Here is a 21,754-nt window from a genome sequence, read left to right as displayed (position 1 = left end):
TTCCTGAAGAAGGGCTAATGCCCGAAACGTCGATTCTCCTGTTCCCTAGATGCTGCCTGACCTGCTGTGCTTTTCCAGCAACACATTTCCATCTCTGATCTCCAGCATCTGCAGACCTCACTTTCTCCTCAAAGGATGTCACAGCCAATAAGCATAGTTTTGAATTATAGTCACCATTGTAATGTATGAAAAGTTATTACAATCCTGTTAGAGAATGTAAACACTTAAAAATATATCAAATACTTTGATCTAACCAACAGAACTCCACCTCAAAATTTCACTTTTTGTTAATGAAACAATATTTGTTGTATTAAACAAAACAATCACGATTAACTTAACAAGATGTTTTAGAATTATGATATGGAGACACTGGTGTTGGACTGGGGTGTACAAAGTTAAAAGTCACACACCAGTCGCAAATTCATTTTTCTCAAGTGAGAACCACATTCTCACTTGAGAATGTAACTTTTAAAAAAATGTTTTGCGATTTACATATGAAAGAGGTGAAACTAACATGGTCATTCTAACAGATGAGAGACTTAACAATCAAGGTATTTTTTAATTATAATTTCAGATACATCACACTGTAAACTTTGCTATAAATTCTGTTTCTTGCAATTGTGTACTCCACAACCACCTGATGAAGGAGCAGCGCTCCGAAAGCTAGTGCTTCCAATTAAACCTGTTGGCCTATAACCAGGTGGTGTGTGATTTTTAACTTTAGAATTATGCATGTTATGCACCTCAGGTTTACTTTCTGCCTCCTCCAAGAATTCTCTTCTCAGACACATCAAACTCAAGGTCACTCACTTCCATAAGGGCCACCCTGCAGTCTTCTGGAGAATTTTCCACAACTCCAGCAATTGTCAAAGATACAACCTTCATTTGCCCTCTCTTGACTGTGGATGCTTTAGTCCATTGGTTACTATTCCAATATTTCCAAGTGAATCTACTTGTGACTTTTTTTTTAATTTGATGGCTTCTCCTACTAGCTTCAACCTAGATAAGTTTTCAGATTCTGTGCCCTCACAGGATTCAATCTGAGAGTAAACCTCATTCACATTCCGCATGCTCAATGAAGATAGAACATAGAACATAGAACAATACAGCACAGAACAGGCCCTTCGGCCCACGATGTTGTGCTTAAAGGTCACCGATGATTCTGACTCTGCCACTTCCACAGGCAGCGCATTCCATGCCCCCACCACTCTCTGGGTAAAGAACCTACCCCTGACATCCCCCCTGAGATGTGAGGGTTTTACTCTGCTTACAGCACAGGTATAGCTGGCTGTTACTTCTCTCGTTGAGCTGCAAGCTACATCAAGTCCAAATTGCAACCAAAAATATCAGCAAGTGCATAGATTAAATTGAAATCAAAAATCCTTCCTAACTCCACCCACATACATGAAGATGTAGCCTGCTCTGGGCTGACCTTTAGATTAATTATCTTCCATGTGCTAATTATTTTTTAATCTGATAATATAAATAAGTTTATAGCTTTTCAGGGTTTCCTGAATACTTTAAAGTTGGTTACTGCCTAAAACCAGAACTCTCTCTCCAGACTACATTTCTTTGCAGGGAGAGTAGCCATCATGCCTCCAGTTAAGTAAAACCTGTTGCTTTATAGCTCTCTCTCTCTTCTCATCTTAAAACTGAAAATATATTCTGAATAACATGAACCAAGAATTAGATATTTGTACTGAAGGCTGCAGCCAATTTGTACACAGCAAGGCCACAAACAGCAATAAGACCACGGCCAGATAATCCATTCTTAAGATTAGATTTGGAATGGGTACACTGGCTTCTATTTTCACTCCCACATCTGGAGAACAGGGTTGGGACAGTTCATGACTTCCAAGAAAAAGTAAGTTGAGATTTTTGTGTGACAGCAGGGGAAAATATGAGATGTAGCCATTGCCTGGATCAAGTTCAGAGGCACTCATTAGGCCAGCTGGGTACAGGGGCAGTCTGACTAAAACGTTGCTGCTCTGGCACTCTGTCGAAGCTATGATAAACAAATAAAGCAGAATAAAGCCCTCCTGCCTAAATGCTCAACCCTTCATGTTGCCATAAACTTCTCATGCCCAAATGATGCCAACCCATGACACCATATGAACCCCATACCCCCTCTCTGAGTGGCCCTTTATATTATTCATATCATCCCATGCTTACTCCAGTTCCCTACAGCTATGTTGCCAAATGATAGCAGCTCACGCCAACCCATGGCAACCAGCATCACCACAAAAACCACTTTGACACCCTCAATGCCAGCCCATCCATAAGCAGACATCAGGATTTAAGAGATTAAATAGAGTTTTTCAGCGTCTATTGAGGAACTCAGTATTAAAAAGTACGCTGTCATTGATAAAAATTCTATTAAAAATAAACTCCATTACTCCCATATAATAAACAAGCATTTGAACACTTGTATTTATAGTCAAAGATTTTATGAGTACTTGGAACTGTTAATCAAACTGTGAATTGACAGGAAGCCCAGGGTGACAACGATTGATTGTGAAACCAATCATTCTGCACTAATCCCTGTAATTACCAAATCCTGTAATTATCAAGCTACCAACCAATGCATCACATTAGTAGCCACCTTCATCTTTAGCATTACTGTTTTCTTTTCAAATATTTAATGGACAAGGAATTTAAAGACATTGACAGCTTGACAGTCTATTAATAGCTCCCTTTGTCAATAATCTTTACAACTCAGCTCCAATAGGTTTTTCCACTTTTCATGCACATCATGTCTAGTTTTAACAACCCCAAAGGATACTTTGGCAGGATACCATACTGCACCAAAGACTTCCACTAAGTTTAAAAATTCTCCTAATAGGTATAAAATACACAAGTCATGTTCTGGATTTCCCACTAGTGAAGATCAGATCTCACTGATAGCAGCTGACCTGTAACTTGTATCATTGCCTCTGTGTGAATCACAGATATGCAAACGATAATTTGCTGCCTTTACCCCTCCCACCATGTGAAAATAGTAGGGACCAAGCTCAGAAATGGAACTGCTACATTTAGGTCTCCAGTGCCATTTTTGCTAAGACATAGAGCATCTCCCACCACAGAGTCTTAGGCCTATCCATGAAATTTAATTTGTTGGGCAAGCATTTCCATTGAAGATTCATGAAAAAGACTGTGTTACATCTTTTAACCCTCTGAGGGATTCAGTGGTGTGCTTTCTTCATGTTTGAAGTGCTATTTTGTTAAGCAGAGTGAGTTTATCTCTTTGGACATTATGAAAGATGTTTGAGAGATTGCAGAAACACAATGGTTAGCTTACGCAATCTCTCAAACATCTTTCATAATGTCCAAAGTAAGGGTTTAAGCAAAATTAAAGACTCAAAATATTGCATAATAATGCAGGTACATTTTTATTCCACGTTGACTGATTGTATTGCCCAGAGCTGTAACTGCGAATAGAGGTTGGGTTTTCCATGGAGCAGCTTTCTTGAATATGAGTCTTGAGGAAACAAAGGTTTTACTTGTGACCATTAACAAAAAATTAGCAACATTGCCCTCAGGCTCATTTCTCCTTCACATACCTTTCTATTTCATGGTGCATTTTATTGGAAATAGCTTCAGAGACAGTACACGATCCAGTTTCAGCACATAATAGAAGACAGACTGTACCCTAGATGCACAATTATTTGAAAAAAAATGCTTTTAAGAAATGTAAAGTTTAGCTGATTTAATTTCAGTATAAGATGTGCTTCCTTTTGAGTATCGTCCCTCGGAGTGCTGTGTACACTTCTTGCCAAAGTGAATCTGCACAGGGTTGTTTGCTTGCTCCATGTTAACATGGCTTTCTGAACGTGAACATTGGTTTCCTTCCTTAGGCTGAAGCCAATGTGCAGAAGGCTTCAGTTGATGTCAATCACACCACACATCAGCTTGAGGAGATCATTCTCAAATTTCAGCAGCAAAAACTGAAGGACATTAAGGTATGAAGATTTGATTATTCATTAATAACGGTTCAATTTCCTAACTTCCTTTCAGACTATTCCTTGCCTCAGATTATTCTTACATCCAAAGCCTTTCACAAAGTGAAAGTGCAACTAAAGGTCACCAGACCTTTTCCTGGAATGGCAGGACAGCCTATGAACAAAGGTTGGGCAAACTCCAGAGTTTGGAGGGATGATAGGTGATCTCATTGAAACCTACAATAGAGATAGACAGGGTAGATGCAGGTATGTTGTTTGCCCTGACTGGGGAGTCCAGAATCAGAGGGCACAATTTAAAAATAAGGGGAACGCAGTTTAGATTCAAGATAGGAAAAATCTTTTCATTCAGACAGTCGTTAACTTTAGAATTCTTCAACACATGCCATTTATTGTAACATATAAAATTCACAGAGGACTTGAGAGGGTAAAGTTGGAAAGATCATTTCCCCCTGTGGGTGACTCTAGGACCAGCGGGCATAATTTCAGAATAAGGCGTCGTACATTTAAGACAGAGATGAGGAGGAATTTCTTTTTTTCAAAGGATAATGAATCTGTATAATTCTTTACCACAGAGTGCTGTTAAGGCTGGGTTGTTTAATGTATTCAAGATTGAGATAGACAGATTTTAATCAGTAAGGAAATCAAGGGCTATTCGGGAAAAGGCGGGGAAGTGGAGTTGAGAATGATCAGATCAGCCATAACATCATTGAATGGCAGAGCAGACTTGATGGGCTGAATGGCCTACTACTGCTTCTATGTCTCATGGTGTTCTGGTCACAGAGGGCTGATGAAGCTTGGTCTTTGAGTATATTTAAAGTAGAGGTTGATAGATTTCTGATTATCAGTGGCCCGCAGGGTTATAGGGTGGAGGTGAGTTAAAAGCATTAAAGTATTCAATCAACAATGATAGTACTGAATAGTGGGGCACTCACGACTGCCTGAATAGCCTACTCCTGCATCAAGGCTGTTACTTGAATCCAATCCCTATGACAATCTCAAACCAGAAAACCTCTTTCCTCCCTCAGTTGCCCTTCATTCTGTGATATTTCGGTCTTTGCTAAATTACCAGCTCTCTTTTCAATCTTAATGTTAATGGTGCTTAACTGGTGTTGACCCTGCACATAGGTTTGCCTGTAGGAGCAGTGCCAGCTCCTTCAATTCTCAAAGGGATTCCAGTGCACCATCAGAACAGGAGTCTTGTGACAGCACCAGAGAGTATCTGAGCAGTCATCTAGAAATGAATGAATGAATTGAATTTATTGTCACGTGTACCGAGGCACAGTGAAAAGCTTTGTCTTGCGGGCAATACAGGCAGATCACATAGTTAAGTAGTATAGATATTAAATAATAGGTAAACAGCGGTGAAAGTAAAACACAGGTACAGGCGAATATTAAGAGTTTGTGAGTCCATTCAATATTCCAACAACAGTAGGGTAGAAACTATTACAAAATCAGCTGGTGAGTGTGTTCAGGCTTCTGAACCTTTCCACCGATGGTAGAGGTTGTAGAAAAACATTGCCAGGATGAGATTAGATTAGATTAGATTCCCTACAGTGTGGAAACAGGCCCTTTGGTCCAACCAGTCCACACCGACCCTCCGAAGAGTAACCCACCCAGACCCATTTCCCGTTTGACTAATGCACCTAACAATATGGGCAATTTAGCATGGCCAATTCACCTGACCTGCACATCTTTGGACTGTGGGAGGAAACCGGAGCATCCGGAGGAAACTCACGCAGACACGGAGAGAACGTGCAAACTCCACACAGTCACCGGAGGCTGGAATCAAACCTGGGACCCTGGTGCTGTGAGGCAGCAGTGCTAATCACTGAGCCACCGATCTTTAAGCATACTGGCGGCCTTTCCTTGGCAGCGGGCCTGGTAGATGGATTCTATAAATGGGAGGTTGGCCTTTGTGATTGTCCGGGCCGAATTCACCCCTTTTTAACCGTCTCCGATCTTGAATGGTACAGTTGCCATACCAGGTCGTGATACATCCAGACAGAATGCTCTCGATGGCGCACCTATAAAAGTTGGCAAGGGTGTTTGCTGTCATGCCAAAGTTCCTCTGCTGCCTGAGGAAGAAGAGACATTATTGGGCCTGTTCACTATGTTATAATTCACTTTGTACAAGTTGGACCATTTTCTTTCATTTTGTTGACAGGCTATTTTCTCAAACTTTGTGACCATCGAGATGATATTTCATGCCAAGGCCCTTGAGGTGTACACAAATGCTTTTCAATACCTGAACAACTTTGATGAAGAGAAGGATCTGAAGGTATGAATGGACTTAGCTTGAATTCAGTTCCTAGTAAAGCAGATTCACAGAAATCTTGACTAGGATAAACTAGAAGCAAAAATACTTTTTTTTCAACAAATGAAACATCTAGATGAAAGCCAAAACCACACAAAGAACGGCATTGCAGAAGCTAGAATAATTGGGGGATAAGACAAGATAATATTCTAGGTGACTGTCGTTTGAACAGCAAAAATTGAAACAGAGTCCATCACTTTGTCTTATTTTCCTCACACCACAATGCTCTGTGGTTGGGATATCTGGTCGGCATGGACGGGTTGGATCGAAGGGTCTGTTTCCATGCTGTACATCTCTATGACTCTATGACTGATGAGCACTACCCTGTGAAAATGAATTATTGCTCTATTGTTACATAGTGCTTGTGAAGCTTGGAACATCATACTGGAAAGCATTTGACATTTAATCTAAACAGATGTACTTCTCATTACAAAGAATTTTTTTCCCATGACAAAAGACAAATTCTGCAAAAGATTTAGAGACTTCTAAAAACATTGAGAGATAAGCATTGAGATCTTTAGTCACGTCTTATATGGACAATGATGAACACAAAGCTCCCTGGTCTATCAGATCTATCCCTTCAAAAACTACTGATACCTTCACAATAAATAGACTCCACTGCCTCTGCTTCTTTTCTGTGAGAGAAGCAAGAATAAAGCAGTTATAAACACAATTGGATGGAAATAATCCAAGGAATTTTTCTCTGATTGATTCCTTCTTTGCCACGTTGATCACAACTAGTCCAGGAGATCACACAGATCATGAATTCCTCATAGCATATCCCATTTGTAAGAGGCAAGAAATTAGTCTAGCTCTTGCTTCTAGGAATTTACTGTGTTGGCTGTTCCAACCAGCTCTCTGTTCCTCTGGTCCAATATACACAGTGAAACGATCCTCCTCCCAAAATCCACCCTATACCTAGCATGGACACCTGAAAATTGTGACCATTGGTTGTCCCTAACCTATTTCCAATAACAAGCTATATTTATAATAGCATTTATAAATGATAAAATGTCCCAACACATTTTGCAGGAGCTTTATCAAGCTTTATAAGGAGATTTTAGGTAAGATAATCAAACTCTTGGTCAAAGAGTTGGGTTTTAAGGAATTTCTTAAAGCATGAAAGTAAGGTTGAGGATTGTAGAGGGACGGAGACTGAATTCCAGAGGTCGGGGCCTAGGCAACTCAAAATACAGTCAAGATTAGAGTGTTGCTGGAAAAGCACAGCAGGTCAGGCAGCATCCGAGGAACAGGAAGTACAGCTGCAGTTAAATTTGGAGATGCACAAAAAGCCAGAATAGAAGGAGAACAGGGTTCTGAAATAGGAGATGATTTCAGAAATGGGCACTCTAAGGCGATGGATAGATTTGAAAACAGAAATGAGAACTTTAAAATTAAGATGTTGCTTGAATGTGAGGTAATATTGATCAATCTGCATGGGGCAGGTGATAGCAGAATGGCACTAACTCGTGAGCAGCAGAGTGTTAGATCACCTCACGTCCATATAGTGTAGAATGTGGGAGACCAACCTCGAGAGCTTTTAAATAGAGCATTTAATTAATACAAACTGAAACACCATCTATTCCCTTCATTATCTCCTAAGCTTCAGTCAGAACAGTTGTAAATCTACACTTCACTGAAATGTAGAGTCCCAACTCTTTTAGGAGAAAGTGAGGACTGCAGATGCTGGAGATCAGAGCTGAAAATGTGTTGCTGGAAAAGCGCTCATGCCTGAAACGTCGATTCTCCTGTTCCTTGGATGCTGCCTGACCTGCTGCGGATTCCTGAAGAAGGGCTCATGCCCGAAATGTCGATTCTCCTGCTCCTTGGATGCTGCCTGACCTGCTGTGCTTTTCCAGCAACACATTTTCATCTCCCAACTTTTTTAGCCTAACTTGCTAATAAGGATTTCTTTTCCTGCGAATCAGTTTTCTCCCTTTCCAAAGTTTTAATATTATTTACCTTGTGACATATCAAAAACTAAACATGTGTTTCACATGAAGCCAAGATCTTGGACAAGGAAAAAGTAATTGTAGTTTTATAATTAATATTATTATGGGCACATTCATCATCGTTCACACTATCAATTCATGCCATTTACTTTTAGAGATTTATAAATTAGGACACACATAAATCTTTATATTTCTCAGGATTTTGTGATTTTTTTTCCCTAAATGTTGAACATTTACAATGGCAATGTGCATAATACTGCATCATTCCAAACGAAACACAATTTGCCAGTCATGAAGTCTTCCTCCCTACACATCAAGACCAGCCTAAATCAATGCTTCGTGTTACCTTCAAATTTCTAAATTGTGCCACAAAACCTCCATCCAGATCATTTATAAACCTCAGCCTACAACCACTTTTCTCCTAGACCACTCTCACAGCATCACTGATGAGAGTGTTCCATGAAGCAGTGCCAATGTAAACATCGGAGACAGGATTTCAGGCAACTTACAAACTGTGGAATTCCAGGAATTCACATTCACAGCTGGGAGTTCTTCCATCCTCTCATTATTTAGCCCAAACATTAACCACTGTTTGTTTCCATTCAACCTTTCGGCAAATATTAGGGGGGTGGGGCGTGGAGGGGAGGGGGGAGGTGGTGCTGGGGGTGGGTGGGGAGGTCTGCATTGATCTATTTTGGATTTTTTTCATGGGATTGTGGGCGCCTCTGACAAGGCCAGCATTTTCTCCCCATTCCTCATTGCCCTTTGTCCACTGTTTATTGAACAGCTAAAAGCGAGCCACTTTCCTGTGTGGTCTGGAATTCTATCTAAGTTAGACTTCTTCCCTTGAAGGATCTTTGCGTTATAAATCTTGCTCAAGCAATTGATGATTTCATGGCCACCATTATGAGACTGGTTTTCGCTTTCAGTAATTGATTAATTGTTTGAACTTGGGCGATTCAAGATGGCGCTGACCCAGTAGGTCCGGTTTGCTGAGCTCTGCCCAGAACCCAGACAAAATGAGGCACCTACCCTCACTTCACCTCTTAAGTAGCTAAAAATAGTTTTTTCCTGGCTGCTATAGCCATTTTCCACCTAACTTGAGTAGCTTGGCACACTCTAACATGACTAAAGGCAAAGGAGCACAGAACCCACAACACACAGGGACGCCCCCCCACACCCCCCTGCAGCAACAGATGCATCTGCAGCCGCCCCAGGGGACTTATCTCCAGAGGCAAGCTAGGTCTCAGAGTTTGTAAAACTCTGAGAGAGGATTGATGCATCGATGGAGGAGACCCGAGCAAGGTGGGAGTCATAGAGTTATAGAGTCATAGAGATGTACAGCATGGAAACAGAGCCTTCAGTCCAACCCATCCATGCCGACCAGATATCCCAACCCAATCTAATCCCACCTGCTAGCACCTGGCCCATATCCCTCCAAACCCTTCCTATTCATATACCCATCCAAATGTCTTTTAAATGTTGCAATTGTACCAGCCTCCACCACATCCTCTGGCAGCTCATTCCATACACGTACCACCCTCTTGCCCCTTATCTTTCCCCTCTCACCCTAAACCTATGCCCTCTAGTTCTGGACTCCCCCACCCCAGGGAAAAGACTTTGTCTATTTATCCTATCCATAATTTTGTAAACCACATAAGGTGACCCCTCAACCTCTGATGCTCCAGGGAAAACAGCCCCAGCCTGTTCAGCCTCTTCTTATAGCTCAAATCCTCCAACCCTGGCAACGTCCTTGTAAATCTTTTCTGAACCCTTTCAAGTATCACAACCTCTTTCCGATAGAAAGGAGACCAGAATTGCAATATTCCAACAGTGGCCTAACCAATGTCCTGTACAGCCCCAACATGACCTCCCAATTCCTGTACTCAATACTCTGACCAATAAAAAAAACATACCAAATGCCTTCTTCGCTATCCTATCTACCTGCGACTCTACTTTCAAGGAGCAATGAACTTGCACTCCAAGGTCTCTTTGTTCAGCAACACTCTCTAGGCAATTCACCTGATCTGCACATCTTTGGACTGTGGGAGGAAACCCACACAGACACGGGGAGAATGTGGAAACTCCACACAGATAGTCATCCGAGGCTGGATTCGAACCTGGGATCCTGGTGCTGTGAGGCAGCAGCTCTAACGACTGAGCCACGTATTCCATGAGATCTAACCTTGCTAATCAGTCTCCCATGGGGAACCTTGTCGAAAGCCTTACTGAAGTCCATACAGATCACATCTACCGCTCTGCCCTCATCAATCCTCTTTGTTACTCCTTCAAAAAACTCAATCAAGTTTGTGAGACATGATTTCCGACGCACAAAGCCATGTTGATTATCCCTAATCAGTCCTTGCCTTTCCAAATACATGTACATCCTGTCCCTCAGGATTCCTTCCAACAACGTGCCGACCTGAGGTCAGGGTCACCGGTCTATTGTTCCCTGGCTTGTCCTTACTACCCTTCTTAAAGAGTGGGACTATGTTAGCCAACCTCCAGTCTTCCGGGACCTCACTTGTGACTATAGCTGATACAAATATCTCAGCAAGAGGCCCAGCAATCACTTCCCTAGCTTCTCACTGAGTTCTAGAGTACACCTGATCAGGTCCTGAGGACTTATCCACATTTATGCGTTTCAAGACACCCAGCACTTCCTTCTCTGAAATATGGACATGTTGCAATGTATCACCATCTATTTCCCTACTTTCTATATCTACCATATCCTTTTCCACGTGAAATACTGATGAAAAATGCTCGTTTAGTATCTCCCCCATTTTCTGCGGTACCACACAAAGGCCGCCTTGCTGATCTCTGAGGGGTCCTATTCTCTCCTAGTTACCCTTTTGTCCTTAATGTATTTGTAAAAATCCTTTGGATTCTCCTTAATTCTATTTCCCAAAGCTATCTCAAGTCCCCTTTTTGCTCTCCTGATTTCCCTTTTAAGTATAATCCTACTGCCTTTATACTCTTCTCAGGATTCACTCAATCTATCCTGTCAATACCTTACATATGCTTCCTTCTTTTTCTTAACCAAACCCTCAATTTCTTTAGTCATCCAGCATTCCCTATACTTATTAGTCTTTTCTTTCACCCTAACAGGAATATACTTTCTCTGGATTCTCGTTGTTTCGTTTCTGAAGGCTTCCCATTTTACAGCCGTCCCTTTACCTGCGAACATCTGCGTTCAATCAGCTTTTGAAAGTTCTTGCCTAATACCGTCAAAATTGGCCTTTTAGAACTTCAACTTTTGGATCTGGTCTATCCTTTTCCATCATTATTTTAAATCTAATGGAATTATGGTTGCTGGCCCCCAAAGTGCTCCCCCACTGACACCTTAGTCACCTGCCCTGCCTTATTTCCCAAGAGTAGGTCAAGCTTTGCACCTTCTCTCATAGGTACATCCACATATTGAATCAGAAATTGTCTTGTACACACTTAACAAATTCCTCTCCATCTAAACCTTACCACTATGGCAGTCCCAGTCTATGTTTGCAAAGTTAAAATCCCCTACCATAACCACCCTATTATTCTTACAGATAGCTGAGATCTCCTTAAAAGTTTTCTGAATTTCCCTCTGACTATTAGGGGGTCTATAATACGATCCCAATAAGGTGTTCATCCCTTTCTTATTTCTCAGTTCCACCCAAATAACCTCCCTGGATGTATTTCCGGGAATATCCTCCCTCAGTACAAAATTAAAAATCACACAACACCAGGTTATAGTCCAACAGGTTTAATTGGAAGCACACTAGCTTTCGGAGTGACGCTTTGAAAGCTAGTGTGCTTCCAATGAAACTTGTTGGACTTTAACCTGGTGTTGTGTGATTTTAAACTTTGTACACCCCAGTCCAACACCAGCATCTCCAAATCATAACTCCCTCAGTACAGCTGTAATGCTATTCCTTATCAAAAATGTCACCCCCCCTTGCCTCCCTTTCTATCCTTCCTGTAGCATTTGTATCCTGGAACATTAAACTGCCAGTTCTGCCTATCCCTGAGCCATGTTTCCGTAATTGCTATGATATCCCAGTCCCATGTTCCCAACCGTGGGCAGCACGGTGGCACGGTGGTTAGCACTGCTGCCTCACAATACCAGAGACCTGGGTTCAATTCCTGCCTCAGGCGACTGACTGTGTGGAGTTTGCATGTTCTCCCCGTGTCTGCGTGGGTTTCCTCCGGGTGCTCCGGTTTCTCCCACAGTCCAAAGATGTGCAGGTCAGGTGAATTGGCCATGCTAAATTGCCTGTTGTGTTAGGTAAGGGGTAAATGTATGGGTGGGTTGCGCTTCGGCGGGGCGGTGTGGACTTGTTGGGCCGAAGGGCCTGTTTCCACACTGTAAGTAATCTAATCTAATATAATCTAAAACCATTCCCTAAATTCATCTGCCTTCCCTGTTAGGCCCATTGCATTGAATTAAATACAGTTTAATTCATTAGTGCTACCTTGTCCCGGCCTGACCTGACTGTTTGACTTGCTTCTGTTCTCAACCGTGCCAGTCTCAGATCGCTCTCTTTCCTCACTATCTCCCTGGGTCCCACCCCTCACCTTACTAGTTTAAATCCTCCCAAGCAGCTCTCGCAAATCTCCCTACCAGTATATTAGTCCCCTTCCAATTTAGGTGCAATCCGTCCTTCTTGTACAGGTCACTTCTACCCCAAAAGAGATTCCAATGATTCAAAAATGTGAATCCTTCTCCCATACACCAGCTCCTCAGTCATGCATTCATCTGCTCTATCCTCCTATTCCTGCCCTCACTAGCTCATAGCCTTGGGAGTAATCCAGATGTTACTACCCTTGAGAACCTCCTTTTTAAATTTCTGCCTAGCTCTCTGTTTTCTCCCTTCAGAATCTCAACCTTTTCCCTTCCTGTGTCATTGGTTCCAATGTGAACAATGACCTGTTGCTGGCCCCTCTACCCCGTGAGAACATTCTGCTCACCCTCTGAGACATCCTTGATCCTGGCTCCAGGAAAGCAACACACCATTCTGATTTTTCGCTGCTGGCCACAGAAACGTCTGTCTATACCTCGGACTGGAGAGTCCCCTAACACAATTTATCTCTTAGAACCCGACGTACCCCTCGTTGCATTAGAGCCAGTCTCAATACCAGAAAGTTGGCTGTTTGTGCTACGTTCCCCTGAGAATCCATCACCCCCTACATTTTCCAAAACAGCATACTTGTTTGAAATGGATATAGCCACAGAAGGTTCCTGCACTAGCTGCCTACCTCTCTTACCTTTCCTGGAGTTACCCCATCTATTTGACTGTATCTGAGACTTTCCCCCCTTCCTATAACTGCCACCCATCACATACTGTTGCTCGATCTCAGTCATGCTGCAAACGTATGATCTGGACCTCCAGTCTCTCGGGCAGTGTGTCGGTGGGGCGGAGCAATGGACTTCGGCTTCCAAGACCACGGCCAAATGTTCCCCAAGCCAAGTCCAGGCCCTGGACCGTCGAGTATGGGCCTTGGAGGAGCAGGTCAAGACCTTAAACATCGAGGTCGATGGAAAAATATCCGGTTGCAGGGCCTTCCCAAACAGGATGAAGAATGCCAGCTTGTTAACTTCCTGGAGCAATGGCTCCCCCAACTGCTGAGACTGGAGTCTGAGATAGGCCAGTGCGGGTCGAGCGGGCCCACTGGGTCGCAGTGCGCAGTCCCAGATCGGACCAACGTCCCTGCCTGGTCTTAGTGCGACTCCAGCATTATAGAGACAAATAAATTATGCTGGAAGCTCCTCGAGCACTGGGGAAGGGTCCCCAGGCTATGGTTTACAAGGGGTCAAGAATAATGCTCTTTCAGGACTTCTCCCCGGTCATGATCTGCAAGAGGAAGCTTTTGATGATGTAAAGAAGCGTCTGAGGGATCTGAATATTCAGTACTCCATGAGATATCCGGCAACACTGTGCTTCAGCCATGGAGTGTCAACGTTTCACTTTGGATCGCTGGAAAAGGCAAAAGAATTTTTGGACGTTCTAAAATAGACTGAATAGCCTGAATTATATGGACAATTATTCTATTTTACCCCCTTCCCCCCCCCCGCCCCTTCCACCTCCCTTTTGTTTTCTTCCTTTTTTAAATTTTTATTTGTAATCTGCTTGCTTTACCTGGTTGTTGGGGGGTGTTTGTGATTTTTCCTTCAATATATGTCGGGATTATAATTTTATATATTTTATCTCATGTTGCTGCTTTGCCAAGAATGCCTAGGGTAGTAGTATGGAAGGGATGGGTTGGGTGCCCACCTCTAACTTCCTTATTATAAGATATTGGTATTTGTTTATTTTCCTTTGTGATGTCTGGGGCAAGGGCATGGCCCCAGTGGAAGGAGTCATGGTGGGAGTCATATGGAAGGGATGGGTTGGGTGCCCACCTTTAACTTCCTTGTTATAAGATATTGGTATTTGTTTATTTTCCTTTGTGATGTCTGGGGCAAGGGCATGGCCACAGTGGAAGGAGTCATGGTGGGAGTCATGGTGGGAGTATTGGATGGTCGGAGTGCCCCCGGTGGATAAGGGGGAAAGTCTCCTTTTAGTTATGTTTTATGTTGTTACTTCTTAGGAGTAGTTTTTAGCAGTTTTGATTTAGTAGTTTTAAAGGTTGTATTTTTAAATCTATGTGAATTGTTTACGGTCTTTACTCAGTTATCTATGAGTGGGGTTCTTCCTCCTGGGGGGAGCTCGGACTCTCTTGGATGATCACGGCTAGGCACAGTGGTTAGCACTGCTGCCTCACAGCGCTAGAGACCCGGGTTCAATTCCCGCCTCAGGTGACTCTCTGTGTGGAGTTTGCACATTCTCCCAGTGTCTGTGTGGGTTTCCTCTGGGTGCTCCGGTTTCCTCCCACAATCCAAAAATGTGCAGGCTCGGTGGATTGGCTATGCTAAATTGCCCATAGTGGTAGGTGAAGGGGTAAATGTAGGGGAATGGGTCTGGGTGGGCTGAGCTTTGGCGGGTCGGTGTGGGCTTGTTGGGCCGAAGGGCCTGTTTCCACACAGTAAGTAATCTAATCTAGGCACTCGTTTAAGTGGTGCACCTGGAATGTTAAAGGGAGTCATCCACCAATTAAAAGGAAAAAGATACTGTTAAGTCTTAAAAGAGAGAAGGTCGATGTAGCCCTATTACAGGACAAACATCTAACTGACAAGGAGCAACAGGAAGGATTTGGCCAGGTGTTTTCTCATCTTTTAACTCGAAAAGTGTGGCCATTCTCATCAGGAAGAATCTTTCATTTCGAATGTTAAGCCAAATAAAGGATGAGTCCAGGCGGTTTATAATACTTAAAGCTCTAGTACATGGTGAGGAGTACGGGATCCTGAATGTATATTGCCCTCCGGCACATCCTTTTATATTCGTAATGGATGCGCTGTCCAGATTGATGGTCCTTGGGGGGGGCATCACACAATTATAGGGGGAGATTTCAACCGTATCTTGATCCTGATGTGGACAGGATGCCTAGGGGCTCTGCAGGTATATCTCTGCAATCCAGGCAGTTGGTGGATTTGAACAGGGAGTTGGGACTGGTAGATGTGTGGAGATGTTTTCACCCTGAGGGTAGAGATTTTACCTTTTATTCTAACCCACATAAGTGCCATACCAGAATTGAAATGTTTTTTGTCCCTTCGACCTTTTTGAACTCAGCACTGTCCTGCAAAATAGGGAATATAGGTGTTTCTGACCATGCGACAGTGTATATGGAGGTTAAGGCTGGTGGTGATGAGATGGATTCCCGGCACTGGCATATGGACCCTCTTCTACTGAAAGATAGTAAGTTTATAGATTACTTTTCACAGGAATTTAAAGCTTTCTGGGATATTATCTTAGGTATGGCCAGCAACCCATTGGTGATGTGGGAGACTGCCAAGGCCTATGCACGGGGCTTGATTCTCTTGTATTCTGCGACCCAGAAACGACAGAGGGGAGAACAACAATGTCTGCTCAAGGCTCGCCTGAAGGCAGCTGAGTCAGCGTATGTTGACAAGCCGTCCATAACCAAATTACTGCGGATTACAGCACTCAGGGCTACTTTGAATGCTGCACATACTCAAACAGCAAAGAGTAGAGAGTATTTGCGAAGCAGGGGATATTTGAGCACGGTGATAAACCAGGCAGGTATCTAGCATACCTTGCCAGAAAGAAGAAGGCTCCCCAGTCTATTACATCTATTAGAGAGAATGCTGGCACTTTGACTTGTGATCCTAAAAAGATCAATGCAGTATTTTGAAAATTCTATTTTGAGCTGTATCAGTTGGAGGACTGTGAGGATAAAATGAGGGAGATGGAGTCCTTTTTTAAGAACTTGGACCTGTCAGGTGTAACCTCGGAGCAGGTGTCCTTTTTGAGTGCCCCCTTGACAACTCAGGAAATGCAGGGGGCGGTGAGGCTGCTCCAGAGTGGTAAAGCGCCCAGGCCAGATGGATTCCAAATGAGTTCTATAAAGAGTTTATAGATTAACTGGCTGGACCGCTTCTGGACATGTACAACTATTCATTCAGTCAGGGTAATCTCCTGTCCTCTTTGAGAGAAGCAAATACCTGTCTCATTCTCAAGAAAGGGAAAACCCCTGAAGACTGTACTTCGTATAGGCCTATATCCTTACTGAATGTAGACTTTAAAATCCTGTCAAAAGTGCTGGCATTAAGACTGGAGAGGGTATTGCCATTTATCATAAAAGAGGACCAGACAGGGTTTGTTAAGGGTCGTAGGTCTACTAAATATGGTGCAAATATGCCAGCAAAGAGCAATACCGGACTTGATCATTTCCCTAGATGCAGAGAAAACATTTGATTGGGTGGAATGGCCATACCTTTTTTATATTATGGAACGGTTTGGCCTTGGAGAGGTTTTTACCAAATGGGTCGCAGTGCGATATAGTGACTAGAAAGCAGTGGTACTTACTAATGGTATGAAATCAGATAGTTTTGGTGTTGGCAGAGGTTGCCACCAACCAACAAGAGGTTGCCCTCTTTTGCCACTATTATTCACACCAGTGATCGAACCACTGGCCTTTCAGACAGACCTCAGCATAACAGCTCCGGAGGTAGGATCAGGCAAGCATAAAATTACTCTTTATGCGGATAACGTCCTTCTTTTCTTAACTGATTCATTGACATCTGTGCCCCGCTTAATACAAGTGGTTAATTTATTTGGTGTGTTTTCCGGGTACAAAATTAATTTTATGAAATCAGAAGCCATGCCGGTGGAAGGGTCTTATCAGCATATCCAACTTTGGGGATGGAACTCGTTTCCCCTTTCGGTGGTCACAGGGAGGTTTTCTGTCTTTAAGTATCTTTATCACCCCGGCTTTTGATCAGCTATATAAAGCTAACTATGTGCAGTTATTAGAGAAAATAAGGCAGGATCTTCGGTGTTGGGAAGATCTTCTGATATCCTGGTTGGGAAGAATAGTTCTGGTCAAGATGAATGTTCTCCCTCGTCTATTATACCCCATGAGAATGCTTCCTTTGGTATTGCTGAGACAGGCACTGCGTTGGCTTTATGCTTGGCTCGGATCCTTTATTTGGCATCATAGACAGTCCCTTTTCAAATTAGATAAATTGCAGCTCTCACAAGAAAGGGGGGGGGGGAGAAAGGGGGGGGGGGCTAGATTTCCCAGACTTTAGGAAGTACCAACTGAGCTCTTTGCTATCATATGTGGCTGATTGGGCCTCTCATGATCCACAATCAATTTGGTTGGACATCGAGGCTTCCCAGGCAAAATACCCCCATCATCAACCTGTTGCTTATGGACAAGATGAGAACTGTCACAGATCTCATCACAGATTGTAAAAGCCCAATTGTCCTAAAAACAGTCAAAGCTTGGAGGATGATGCGACAGAGTGAGGATAATTTACAAAAAACCTCCCCCTTCACTCCTATAGTGGGAATGTTGGGATTTCAGCCAGGTTTGATAGACACTGGTTTTAAATTTTAGGAGTCCAGAGGAGTCTCTTGCTTGGGGGATTTATTTGATGGGGAGGGCATGGTGTCCTTCGAACAGTTGCATCAGAAGTTCAGGTTACCCAGCAACGTCCTCTTCTGATATTTTCAAGTATGAGACTTTGTCACAAAAAAAGACCACATTGATGGTTAATCCTTATAAATCAGATATGGAGAGGAAAGTGCTTCGGTCAGTGGGTGCCCCCTCGGTCAGTACTCTCTATCACTTGCTCGGTAATAATGTGTGAAAGGACATGGAACGACTATATAAAATCTGGACTCAAGAATTAGGGGTGGAAATCTCCTCAGAGATGTTGGAGGACATCTGGGAAAATGCTAGGAAGATCTCTGTCTATAATAGGATTCAAGCTATTCAGTTGAAGATACTTTATAGGGCCCACATGGCACCAGAACGACTTGCAAAGTTTAAGATAGGAGCATCCCCAATGTGCCCTAAGCACAAAATAGAAGTCACTATTCACACTCATTGTTTGTGGACATACCACAAGATCTGCAGGTACTGGGACAGTGTAGCGAATGCCTTGGCAAAGATCTTGGCTGGATTCAGTGTCTCTCCTTTTGGATTTTCCTAATTTTCCCTCTCTGGATGTGCATGGGAAAAAATTGTTTACTATCCTCTATTTTTGTGCGAGGAAAAACATATTAGTGAGCTGGATATTGGAAAGTCCCCCAGGAAAAAAGGAAGAGAGGGGACCTAATTGAGGTGTACAAGATAATGAGAGGCATAGATAGAGTCGATAGCCAGAGACTATTTCCCAGGGCAGAAATTGTTAACACGAGGGGTCATAGTTTTAAACTATTTGGCGGAAAGTATAGAGGAGATGTCAGAGGCGGGTTCTTCATGCAGAGAGTTGTGAGAGCATGGAATGCATTGCCAGCAGCAGTTGTGGAAGCGAGGTCATTGGGGATATTTAAGAGACTGCTAGACATGCATATGGTCACAGAAATTTGAGAGTTCGCACATTAGGTTTACCTCACATGAGGATCAATGGTCGGCACAACATCGTGGGCTGAAGGGCCTGTTCTGTGCTGTACTGTTCTATGTTCAATGTTCTATGACTCTCGAACTGGCATAAGATAATTATGGAACATATTCCCCTGGCCTTCCTTACGAATATGGTGCACCAGAAAATGGAATTGTATTATAGAACATGGTGGCCCTTATTGAGTTATATCGATGTCGATATATTGCCCATATTATCTGGGGCCTTTGTCGAGCCGTGAGGATGTCTGTCGGTTCAGGGACTCCTGGGAGGAAGAATCCTGTATAAATACAGGTCTACGCACTATTGTTCCCACTGATGGGGAGCTGTGATGAGAATGCGTTGAGTGTTGTAACTTTATTGAATGTAAATTAAGCTATCTTGTTACGACTTGGTCTACTTCGATTTTGAATGCTTATTTATCTCTTTTTTGTTAGTTATTTACCGTACTGTAGTTTCTTCTTTATATATAGAGCTTTCTTTTTTTAATATATCCTCTTTTTGTGTTTTGGTAGTTTGTATAGTAGATTAGTAGCTTGTTTTCTTTATTTATATTGTTATTGCTATTATATTGTAAAGTGGTTACACTATTTTGTACTAGTTTTGTAATTTTGTAAAAAAACTTAAAAACTTTTTTTTTCATTTTTTAAAATTTAATTGGTGGGAACTAAACCAGTATTCTCAGAGCATTAACCTGAGCTTCTGGATTACGAATCCAATGATACTACCATTAACCCACCATTACCCCATTTACTCCAGTTACCCAAGAGGCTGTACTCACTGTGTGAGTTGCTTCAGATTTTTCTTCCCCACCCCTTTTCCAAAGATACTTCAATCCTACAAGTAGATGAGAAGCTCACTAGTCAGGATAAGAAGAAAGGGAGGCCATTCTGCTCTTGATCCTGCTCTACAATCTTCTACAACATCCCTCTTAGCTCTTAGCTTTCATTTCATTTTAACCTGTTGCATTTGAATTTTGTTCCACAGGCATTTAAGTCGAAGGTATCCATCAGTGAACTTGAGAATGATGCACGGCCATCTTCATCCAATAGCAACTCAACTTTAGAACAGTCCCCAGCCAGTCAGGTAACTATTTTTGCTTTTCCTTCCAAGTTAATCAACTGGAAATGGAATGTTATTGTTCAGGCATAGCAAGGAACCAATGAGACTCAGTCAAACATTCAAAATTCACAGGCAAGAAAGCCTACCACAACCACAGTAGCATAAACAACAGGACTAAACACATATTTCACTCTCTTCCTTCTGCAGCCAGGTAAACCCCTGAGAGAGGCGCGAAAAGACAGAAGAAAGTCCAGTGGCAGTAAGGTAAAGATTACTCTAAAAAATTTCTCTCTTGTCTCCTCTGGCAATTAGAACCAACTCAAGAGATTACAAGAACCAAGTGTCAATTCATAGATTATTAAATTAATTTAAAAAGTTATAGCCAGGCACTTGGATATGTTGACGTTAATCAGGCAGAGTCATCATGGTTTTGTGAAAAGGGTGTTATGCTTTGCCAATCCATTAGAGTTCTTTGAGGAAGTAACATGCACGGCAGTTGAAAGGGGAACTGTGGATGCACTGTACTTAGATTTCCAGAACACATTTAATAAGTTATCTCATCAGATGTTATTGTGGAAAATAAAAGTTCACGGTGTTGGAATTAGGTTAGAAAACTGGCTGGCTAATAGGGAGCAGAGAGTATGTGCAAGTGTGTCTTTTTGAGACTGGCAAGATGTTAATGATTGGCAGGCCACAGGAATCAGTGTTGGGACTTCAATTATATATCATTTCCATAAATTACTCAAATGGAGGGTCAGCAGTTTTGATTGCCAATATTGTAGACATCGAAATGATTGGTTGGAAATTAGGTTTTGAAGAGGACACAAGGAGGTTACAAAACTTATTTATAGGTTAAACTACTTTTCACCATTTATATAAATGATTTGGATGTGAGCATAACTGATGTAGTTAGTAGGTTTGCAAATGACACTAAAATCGGAGGTGCAGTGGACAGCAAAGAAAGTTACCTCAGATTACATCAGGATCTTGATCAGATGGGCCAATGGGCTGAGAAGTGGCAGATGGAGTTTAATTTAAATAAATGCGAGGTGCGACATTTTGGGAAAACAAATCTTAGCAGGACTTATACACTTTATGGTAAAGTCCTAAGAAGTGTTACTGAACAAAGAGACCTTGGAGTGCAGGTTCATAGCTCCTTGCAAGTGGAGTCGCAGGTAGCTAGGATAGTGAAGAAGGCGTTTGGTATGCTTTCCTTTATTGGTCAGAGTATTGAGTACAGGAGTTGGGAGGTCATGTTGCGGCTGTACAGGACATTGGTTAGGCCACCTTTGGAATATTGCGTGCAATTCTGGTCTCCTTCCTATCAGAAAGATGTTGTGAAATTTGAAAAGGTTCAGAAAAGATTTACAAGGATGTTGCCAGGGTTGGAAGATTTGAGCTACAGGGAGAGGCAAATAGGTTGGGGTTGTTTTCTCGGAGGCTGAGGGGTGACCTTATAGAGATTTATAAAATCATGAGGGGCATGGATAGGGTAAATAGACAAAGTCTTTTCCTTGGA

General features: G+C 42.5%; 1 protein-coding gene across 5 annotated transcripts in view; it reads left to right on the top strand.

The window, feature by feature from the left end:
• The window catches only part of LOC122558239 (CBY1-interacting BAR domain-containing protein 2-like), a 63,243-nt gene that overhangs the window by 33,308 nt on the left and 8,181 nt on the right, over nucleotides 1–21,754 (top strand). For 4 of the 5 annotated variants that reach the window (XM_043706594.1, XM_043706592.1, XM_043706591.1 and 1 more), the window contains 4 exons: nucleotides 3,855–3,959; nucleotides 6,124–6,237; nucleotides 20,161–20,259; nucleotides 20,443–20,499. In XM_043706594.1, the coding sequence (XP_043562529.1) occupies nucleotides 3,855–3,959; nucleotides 6,124–6,237; nucleotides 20,161–20,259; nucleotides 20,443–20,499 (375 nt within the window). The remainder of the gene's footprint in view (nucleotides 1–3,854; nucleotides 3,960–6,123; nucleotides 6,238–20,160; nucleotides 20,260–20,442; nucleotides 20,500–21,754) is intronic. The other variant, XM_043706593.1, reaches the window with a different exon arrangement.

Source organism: Chiloscyllium plagiosum, chromosome 17 (assembly GCF_004010195.1).
Source record: "Chiloscyllium plagiosum isolate BGI_BamShark_2017 chromosome 17, ASM401019v2, whole genome shotgun sequence".
Taxonomy (NCBI): Eukaryota; Metazoa; Chordata; class Chondrichthyes; order Orectolobiformes; family Hemiscylliidae; genus Chiloscyllium; species Chiloscyllium plagiosum.
Note: the sequence above shows the minus strand (reverse complement) of the source record. Positions and strands in the feature narration are given on the sequence as shown.